The 10,067-nt window shown below is 41.4% G+C and overlaps 1 protein-coding gene across 1 annotated transcript in view; it reads left to right on the forward strand.

The window, feature by feature from the left end:
* Positions 1 to 9,727, forward strand: part of DAW1 (dynein assembly factor with WD repeats 1) — a 26,571-nt gene extending 16,844 nt beyond the window's left edge. Inside the window, exons 10-12 of the mRNA XM_007453259.1 lie at positions 5,332 to 5,408; positions 6,985 to 7,147; positions 9,327 to 9,727. Coding sequence (XP_007453321.1) covers positions 5,332 to 5,408; positions 6,985 to 7,147; positions 9,327 to 9,361 — 275 coding nt within the window. The 3' untranslated portion in view covers positions 9,362 to 9,727. The remainder of the gene's footprint in view (positions 1 to 5,331; positions 5,409 to 6,984; positions 7,148 to 9,326) is intronic.
* Positions 9,728 to 10,067: the final 340 nt, after the last annotated feature.

A 10,067-nucleotide genomic window follows, 5' to 3' on the forward strand; every position in this document is an offset into this window, starting at 1 on the left:
CTTTCCCTATATTTGCTCCTGGTGACTAACATACTTTTAAGTAGTTACTTTTTGTGTTATTCAGTTGTAGAATTTTGCCAGTGATTCATTTTAATTACAGTCTTTATTATTGTCTCCCTTTTCAAAATTATATTTGCATGCTCGTTCTCTTACTCACTAGGACTTTTCAAAGGTGGTCCTTTAATCATACATACATATCCTTTTTACATCCTGGAATAATAACACCCTGAATCTGGAGAATTTTATTTTTTAAACTATTTACTTTCTCATCTTCTCACAGATCTTTGCTTTAAATAATCATCTCTTAACTATAATTAATCTGCCCTTTTCATTTTAAATATCATTCTCATTTATACAAAAAAATCTGTTCATTAAATATATATGGAGTACCTACTTTGTGCCAGGAATCGTGTTAGGAGCATAGCATATATCATGGGAATCTCTTTCCTCCTGGAGCTAAGTTGTAGACAGGGGGACAATAAATGATACTGTGCATGTGTTTTATATAGAATATTAGATTATATAGAATGTCAGGAGTTGGTCAGTGCTATGAGGGAAGAAACAAGCAGGGACAAGGGATCAGGATGCTGAAGGATGGATGAGAATAATGTATAAGCTTGATTCTTTCAGTTTTGTCCTTTCTATCATCTGTTATTTTCCCTAGCAGTGATTCTTTCCTTGTTCGATAACACATTACTTCCAAAAACCTCTTTTTCTTTTCTTTGTTTTGTAAACCTCTTCTCATTCTGTCCCTCCTAAGTCTTGATGTTTAGAGCAATTTTTTTTTTTTTTTTTTTTCGGTATACGGGCCTCTCACTGTTGTGGCCTCTCCCGTTGCGGAGCACAGGCTCCGGATGCGCAGGCTCAGCGGCCATGGCTCACGGGCCCAGCCGCTCCGCGGCATGTGGGATCTTCCCGGACTGGGGCACGAACCTGTGTCCCCTGCATCGGCAGGCGGACTCTCAACCACTGCGCCACCAGGGAAGCCCCTCATTCCCTTCTTAAAATTAGATCTCATTCAACAGAGTTAGTTGCCTGTGCAGCTACAATCTGTTTTTTTATATTTATCACCTTTTTCATTTTCATTGGAATTACTCTCAAGGTTGAAATTTTTGGTGTCTTATTCATATTTCTATCTTATAAAAAACTACAATTCCAGGCTATATTATTTTTATGTTTTCTGAAGTTTAAAAATGCTTTTGTAAAATTTAATGTACTAATCTATACTGGATATTTTTGTCTTATTAACAAACTCTTTTTTAAAACAATTTCTCTATTAAAAATTTTTTTTAAAGATTTTATTTTTTTTATTAGTTATCTATTTTATACATATTAGTGTACATAGGACAATCCCAATCTTCCAGTTCATCCCACCACCACCTCCCCACCAACCCCGCTCTCCCCACTTAGTGTCCATACATTTGTTCTCTACATCTGTGTCTCTGTTTCTGCTTTGCAAACCAGTTCATCTGTACCATTTTTCTAGATTCTAAATATATACGTTAATATACGATATTTGTTTTTCTCTTTCTGATTTACTTCACTCTGTATGACAGTCTCTAGGTCCATCCATGTCTCTACAAAAGACCTAGTTTCATTCCTTTTTATGGCTGAGTAATATTCCATTGTATATATGTACTACATCTTCTTTATCCATTCATCTGTTGTTGGACATTTAGGTTGGTTCTGTGTCCTGGCTATTGTAAATAGTGCTGCAATGAACATTGGGGTACATGACTCTCTTTGAATTATGGTTTTCTCAGGGTATATGCCCAGTAGTGGGATTGCTGGGTCATATGGTAGTTCTATTTTTAGTTTTTTAAGGAACCTCCATACTGTTCTCTATAGTGGCTGTATCAATTTACATTCCCACCAACAGTGCAAGAGGGTTCCCTTTTCTCCACACCCTCTCCAGCATTTATTGTTTGTAGATTTTGGATGATGCCCATTTTAAATGGTGTGAGGTGATACCTCATTGTACTTTTGATTTGAATTTCTCTATTACTGATGTTGAGCAGCTTTTCATGTGCCTCTTGGCCATCTGTATGTCTTCTTTGGAGAAATGTCTATTTAGGTCTTCTGCCCATTTTTTGATTGGATTGTTTGTTGTTTTGTAATATTGAGCTGTATGTGCTGTTTGTATGTTTTGGAGATTAATCCTTTGTCCTTTGATTCGTTTGCAAATATTTTCTCCCATTCTGAGGGTTGTCTTTTCATCTTGTTTATAGTTTCCTTTGCTGTGCAAAAGCTTTTAAGTTTCATTAGGTCGCATTTGTTTATTTTTGTTTTTATTTCCATTACTCTAGAAGGTGGGTCAAAAAGATCTTGCTGTGATTTCTGTCAAAGAGTGTTCTTCCTATGTTTTCCTATGTATGTTATTTGTCATTTTTCCCTTGTTGCTTTTAATAATTTTTCTTTGTCTTTAATTTTTGTCAGTTTGATTACTGTGTCTCGGCGTGTTTCTCCTTGGGTTTCTCCTGCCTGGGACTCTCTGTGCTTGCTGGACTTGGGTGGCTCTTTCCTTTCCCATGTTAGGGAAGTTTTCAACTATAATCTCTTCAGATATTTTTTCGGGTCCTTTCTCTCTCTCTACTCCTTCTGGGACCCCTATAATGTGAATGTTGTTGCATTTAATGTTGTTCCAGAGGTCTCTTAGGCTGTCTTCATTTCTTTTCATTCTTTTTTCTTTATTATTCTGTTCCGTGGCTATGAATTCCTGCACTCTGTCTTCCAGGTCACTTATCTGTTCTTCTGGCTCAGTTATTCTGCTATTGATTCCTTCTAGTATATTTTTCATTTCAGTTATTGTATTGTTCATCTCTGCTTGTTTGTTCTTTAATTCTTCTAGGTCTTTGTTAAACCTTTCTTGCGTCTTCTCGATCTTTGCCTCCTTTCTTTTTCTGAGGTCTTGGATCATCTTCACTATCATTCTTCTCAATTGTTTTTCAGAAGGTTGCCTATCTCCACTTCATATAGTTGTTTTTCTGGGGTTTTATCTTGTTCGTTCACCTGGTACATAGTCCTCTGCCTTTTCATTTTGTCTATCTTTCTGTGAATGTGGTTTTCGTTCCGCAGGCTGCAGGATTGTAGTTCTTACTTCTGCTGTCTGCCCTCTGGTCGATGAGGCTATCTAAGAGGCTTGTGCAAACTTCCTGATAGGAGGGACTGGTGGTGGGTAGAGGTGGGTGTTGCTCTAGTGGGCAGAGCTCAGTAAAACTTTAATCCACTTGTCTGCTGATGGGTGGGGCTGGGTTCCCTCCCTCTTGGTTGTTTGGCATGAGGCGACCCAGCGCTGGAGACTACCAGGCTCTTGGTTGGGGCTAATGGCGGACTCTGGGAGAGCTCACCTCAAGGAGTATTTCCCAGAACTTCTGCTGCCAGTGTCCTTGTCCCTGCAGTGAGCCACAGCCACCCCCCGCTTCTGCAGGAGACCCTCCAACACTAGCAGGTGGGTCTGGTTCAGTCTCCTATGGGGTCACTGCTCCTTCTCCCAGGTCCTCATGCACACGCTACTTTGTGTGTGCCCTCCAAGAGTGGAGTCTCTTTTTCCCCCAGTCCTGTTGAAGTCCTGTAATCAAATCCCACTAACCTTCAAAGTCTGATTCTCTGGGAATTCCTCCTCCTGTTGTCAGACCCTCAGGTTGGGAAGCCTGATGTGGGGCTCAGAATCGTCACTCCAGTGGGTGGACTTCTGTGGTATAAGTATTCTCCAGTTTGTGAGTCACCCTCCCAGCAGTTATGGGATTTGATTTTATTGTGATTGCGCCCCTCCTACCGTCTCATTGCAGCTTCTACTTTGTTTTTGGATGTCGGGTATCTTTTTTGGTGAGTTTCAGTGTCTTCCTCTTGATGATAGTTCAGCAGTTAGTTGTGATTCCGGTGCCCTTGCAAGAGGGAGTGAGCACACGTCCTTCTACTCCACTATCTTGAACCAATCTCTCTTATTAACAAACTCTTAAAACAGTTGGATCACTTTTCTTTAAGGCTTTTGAAATGTCCAACTAAGTTGCAAGTTTTATATTTTAATCATATTAATTCTAACATAGCAATTTTTGTCTACTTCTTCCTGAAGTTGACATTATCAGAAAGATAAGTAAAAAGGAAATTTATTAAGATATTTTGCTTTTTTCCATATTAAAATTAAGTAACGAAAATTCCCTATTCTTGCTAATTTTACCTTGATGTAATGCTATAATTTGTGGTGAGACAGCATCCTTCACCTAGGCAGATAAATTTTAATTTTTTTTCTGACAACAATTTCACTACTTCCGTTTTTCTCCTTCTATGCTTATTTATCTCCTCTATTCCTTTTTTTTGTTTTAAAATAAATTTATTTATTTATTTATTTTCGGCTGTGTTGGGTCTTCGTTGCTGCGTGGGCTTTCTCTAGTTGCGGCGAGCGGGGGCTACTCTTCATTGCAGTGCGCAGGCTTCTCATTGTGGTGGCTTCTCTTATTGTGGAGCACGGGCTCTAGGCACACAGGCTTCAGTAGTTGTGGCATGCGGGCTCAGTAGTTGTGGCTCACCGGCTCTAGAGCACAGGCTCAGTAGTTGTGCTCATGGGCTTAGTTGCTCTGCAGCATGTGGGATCTTCCCAGACCAGGGATTGAACCTGTGTCCCCTGCATTGGCAGGCAGATTCTCAACTACTGTGCCATCAGGGAAGCCCCAACTTCTCTATTCCTTAATTCTAAGGAAATGTATCTCCTATTGTACTTCATCTATCCATCCATCCATCCACCCATCCATCTACCCTCCATCTGTCCATCCATCCTACATCTGTTTATTGTGTTTACTATGAGTTTGGCACTTCTGGGCACTGGGGATCCAATAGGGAACAAACCATTCTATTAGCCTTTTCTGTTGAAAGGGGTTTCTTAGTGCCTGTTCTTCATTCATTGAGTAGTGAATGCTGTTCCTTCTCAGGAAGGCCTCTCGATCTTCTGTAACCTTAGACTCATATTTGGTGTATGATGTTAGTCTTGCTGTTTATCTCATCCTCAGCCTCTCAGAACTTGTTTTAATCCCCCTTTTTTCTCTTAAAAATTTTATTCTTTTTGGATTCCTGTCTCCCGACTCCCATCTACCTTGGAACCCAGTATCTCTTCTAATAAGCTTGGGGCTAGAGAGATGCTCCTTTTCACTCTCTTCTCCTGCAGTGGAACCAGCTTGCATTTTAAGTATTAAGTGGCTGGTTCTCACCGCAGGCAAGAAGACAAACTTAGCACAAAATGTGTGTGTCAGAGGGATAGATATTTAGATAATTCAAGGCATGTGGTCAAAGTTCTGTATTTCAGATGAATTTATATGTATCTCAACTCTTCTCAAAAAGGAACAGCAAGAGTTTTCAGTGCAGCCACAAGAAAATGCATTACCAAATTGGAAGGCCATGAAGGTGAAATTTCAAAGGTGAGTTGCTTTCTCATTTGGAGCAATTTATTTATTTTCAAAAAAATAGGCAGCTGGCTTAGTACAAATAGATCTGTTGGCACTGATGGTACCAAGGTTTGGCCAGTTATCTCACATTTTCTAGAAATCAGTTACCTAAAGACTTTATTTTTAAAAGTGTCCTGAAACTCAGCATAATAAATGATTTCTAAAACCTTTTACAAAGTATAAAACAGCATTTTCCTCAGCCATGAGCAAAAGATTCTGTTAGCTAAAAATACTTATTAAAGCTATTAAGACGCTATTAAAGTATTTTTCCTGGTTCTAGTAAACACACAAGTTTATATTACGCAAAAGACATGCTGCGCAGCAAATGTCAAGTGTCCTGTACATTAGATGCAATTGAGGAAGTATTTCCTGGAAATATTTAACACTTAACAAAGTTAAAAATGACCTATTTTGAAACTTGAAAGCTGTAGTTTAGGATTTTATATCAACTCCTCCCAAAAGCTTATGCACAGAGCAGGGCCATCCAATCAGGGATCTGAGGTTTAGATGTGTCCTCAGAATATTGTATTGAAGGCTGGGACTGGTGACTCTCACCCCCTAGTTTGGCCCAATTCTTTGGTCTCATACCTGAGATAGATTTCTTGTTCCTTGTAAAATATCAGCTTGATGGTTTCGGGTCTCTGCAGGCTCCAGCTGGAGCCCGGGGCTGCCCACTGCTGTGCTCTCTCCCCATCTCCTGCCTTTGCACCTGCTGCTGGTGGCCACTGCCCCCTTGTCCATCAGGGTTGGTCTCTGAGACTGTGCGGGGCACAGCCTCTTCACAGGCTGGGAGGCCTTGGGGACTGGCAGGAAGAGGGGTAGGATGTGTGACCATGGGAGACAGGCCACAGAGGGAGCCCAGGCCATGTTGCTGAGAGTCTGGTGTGTCACACTCAATAAGCACACGTTTGTGTGTGTGTGTGTGTGTGTGTGTGTGTGTATGAATAGAAAGAGTTCTCAAACTATATTACTGCATTTTATGCTTGTTAAGTATATATTACCTATTGAATTGCCATCCAGTAATGGCATTTCTATGGGGTGCCAAGCTAAGGTATTCATTCATTCATTCATTCGTTCATTCACTTAGCAAATACTTTTTTTTTTTCCCGGCACGCGGGCCTCTCACTGCTGTGGCCTCTCCCGTTGCAGAGCACAGGCTCCAGACGCACAGGCTCAGCGGCCATGGCTCATGGGCCCAGCCACTCCGCAGCATGTGGGATCTTCCCGGGCCGGGGCACGAACCCGTGTCCCCTGCATCGGCAGGCGGACTCTCGACCCCTGCGCCACCAGGGAAGCCCGGAGCTTTGGTTTTTATCCTTAGAACTGTATGTGATGGGTGGGCAATCAAACTTTACTGTCTATATTTTAATTTTCATGTATTAGTCCCTGCAATATTTTTCCCATCCTGAAGGAACTGTTCTCTGTAAGAATAAATACCAGGCTGAGAAGGTGACAGGTACTTAGTAATGTCCCCTTTCTGCTGATTAAAAATATAGTGGGAATCAAATTACACAAACCTGTGATCACTTTTCTTCTTTCTTGCTTGTAGATTTCTTTCAACCCCCAAGGGAACCGTCTTCTCACTGGCAGCTCTGACAAAACAGCTAGAATCTGGGATGCTCAGACGGGTCAGTGCTTCCAGGTTCTTGAGGGACACACGGATGAAATCTTTTCATGTGCTTTCAACTATAAAGGTGACATAATCATTACAGGTAGGGGAGAAATAAACACCATCGACTCAGTTTTCCTTTCAAATTGGCTGTTAGAGTTACAAAGCTGGATACCAAAAGGAGACACCCCCAACCCCACCCGGGTCCCTAGCTCATCTTGGTGCCTTTTATGTCCATTATTTCATTTTAGTTGCATTGAAGAACCACAGGAGTGAGCTCTGCCACTGACTGTAAGGCTTTATGAATTCTCAATTTCAGTTGCTCCAGGCAAAGTAAGAATTCAGTAGCCTGCCTTCTTCCTGTTTACTACATTTCCCCAGGCGTAGTCCATCAGATAGTCAATATTCAGTTGACGGCAGTAAATGTTAGTAACTAAAACAAGTCAGGACCTGAGTTCTTCACAGGGGGATTTATAGCCCATTAGAGATTTGTTCTTTGAGTGAAATTGTTTTCTCCTTGGATGTCCCCTCATAACACATTAATATTGGGGGAAAAGAACACATATTGAGCAATTTTTCAATGCTTAACGATTTATTGTGAATAAATTATATTAGCGATATTTTATAAGAAGTGGATTGAGATCAGGTTAATTTAGATTGTGGAAAGGGGGAAAAATGACAAGAATATGGCACTACGTTAGTGCACTGCCTCTGGAGGAAACCTTGGCAGGGAGTGGGATGCTACAGTGGTGTTGGGTAGGGATGCCCTCAGAGGGCACAGAGGAGCGAATCTGCCTAACTCTCAGTGATTCTCATTGTGTCCAGAAGAGGTTTACATTGCTTAACTAGTCTAGTAAGTGAAATGTCACATATACAAAGTTGGCTTTATATATTGGCTGATTAGGTAGCTTACTAATCATATAACTTTAGAGGTGCTGAGAATAATCTCCCCTTTGCGCTGAAATACCACCCCTTTCCACCTAATTATGGATAATTTCTAAAATTGCAGATTACTTCCTTTGGGCTTACGGTTAGCGAGTGTTACTAAAACGTAGGTACTCCTAAGACAATGCCATAATAAAGAATGTTGGATCCTTTCTCACAATGAGGAAGGAGGTGGGACATTGTGACAGGAGGCACAGGAGCTGAGGGCCAGGCTTTCCTAGTCTACACCGTTCATGTTAAGCCGGGTCAGCTGTGCAGTACCTCTTCCCCTGAACCACAGAAGACCCTGAGAGTTAGGGAAGGAATATGTGGTGATTGTGCCTTGTTTTAGTGGTGGCCTTCAAATGCCTGAGCTCTTTTAAGATATTATCAATTTATTTAGTATTTCCCAGAGCACCAACATGCTAAATACTGACCCACTAGATGCCAGCGCTTATGAGAATGGGGGTGACACGTCTGCCTGGCCATCAGCAGAGCGCTGTGTTTGAACTGATCTGCCCTATTTTCTTGTCAGACCCCGGTGTGATTAACTGCATGCATTTTTTAGTGGACTGCCTGAGGGTTTAGAGTCACTAAATGGAAGGAAACTGTCCGGTGTGGTCATGACACTTTTAAAAATACGAGGTGCCTTTGGGGGGAATGTGCGGTTTTCACAGGCTTTCCCGATCCGTGCAGCCCTCACACTTCCTCTATCGATGGTACCTGCCTGGCCCCTGAGGTTGAGAGAAGCAGCAGTGCCCAGCACTGCTCCATACCAGGGGCGTCATTCCCACAGACAGAATGTCAATGGCGTCCCTGGGGGGAGGAGCTGTATCAAGGCTGCTTTGGAAGAGTGTCGATCATAGTCGTGGGGCGGGCAGGAGGCAAATTTCACATTCTGACTGGCGATGAGAAAAATCTGTTGACATTTGAGACGTTCCAAAGTGGGATGGGCTGCCCCCTCATAAGCTAGTCACTCAAACCTGGAGATGTTCAAAGTCACCATATTTCCACCTGGTGGCCATGTGTGAATGTGGGGTGGGGGGATAAGCAGAGGGACGGCCGATGTGGCTGCATTCTCCGGTCCTCTCCAATTCTCAGATGCCATGAATCTCGTGGGGGTGCGTAGGTAGAATGTGAACTTGCCCAATTTATGACTGACATGGAAAAATGCAAAAAAAAAAAGATTCCCACCCGCCAAACGCCTGAGCTGCTGAGGGACTCTGCAGCTGGGCACTGAGGCTCTAGCACATTAAACATACTGATCATCGACAATGACCCAGAAAATGTCAACCTGTAAAAACAGAGTTAAGTGAGTAAAATAAAGAAAACTAATTTTGTGAAATTTGCTTTATTAGGTAGCAAGGATAATACCTGTAGGATATGGCGCTGACTGAAGAAAGCCAGTCCATGAGGAAACTTGCCACTTGGCATCACAGCCAGACAGCAAGCTATTGTGATATTTCATGTTTTCTCTTTGTCCACAAGTCAACCTTTTATACACTGTCGTTAGCTTCACAGATAAGACCATTAAAGCTGATGGACTTATATCATTCCTTGATATTATTTGGTAGAGATGACAGGAACAAGCATACTGTTTGGCAAATGTCACTGGTTATTTCAGTTTTCTTTCTTGATAGCATCACGATACTGATTAATGAAACAAGAGTAATGTAACAATGTGTCTCCTAGATTCTACTTTGAAGCCTATTATTATAATTTCTGTTGAATAAAGTTTTTGGAGAAAATGTTTTGTGAATTTTTGTGAAAAATTTTTTGTGCATGTCTATGTTTACAATGTATGTTTTCTTCCTTGTGATGAGAACTTTTAACATCTACTCTTTCGGCAGCTGTCAAATATGCAGTACAGTTTTATTAACTATAGTCACCATGCTGTGCATTACATACCAACAACTTAATTATTTTATAACTGGAATTTTATACCTTTTGACCCCCTTCACCCATTGTGCCTCTGTTCTCCATATGAGTTCAGTGTTTTTCATTTGTTAGTTTGTTTTAGATCCCATATATAAGTGAGATCACATGGCATTTATCTTTCTCTATCTGATATTTAATTTTAGTCTAATGCCCTCAAGGCT

The sequence above is a fragment of the Lipotes vexillifer genome, unplaced genomic scaffold (genome assembly GCF_000442215.2).
Source record: "Lipotes vexillifer unplaced genomic scaffold, Lipotes_vexillifer_v1.1 scaffold471, whole genome shotgun sequence".
In the NCBI taxonomy this organism is placed as follows: domain Eukaryota; kingdom Metazoa; phylum Chordata; class Mammalia; order Artiodactyla; family Lipotidae; genus Lipotes; species Lipotes vexillifer.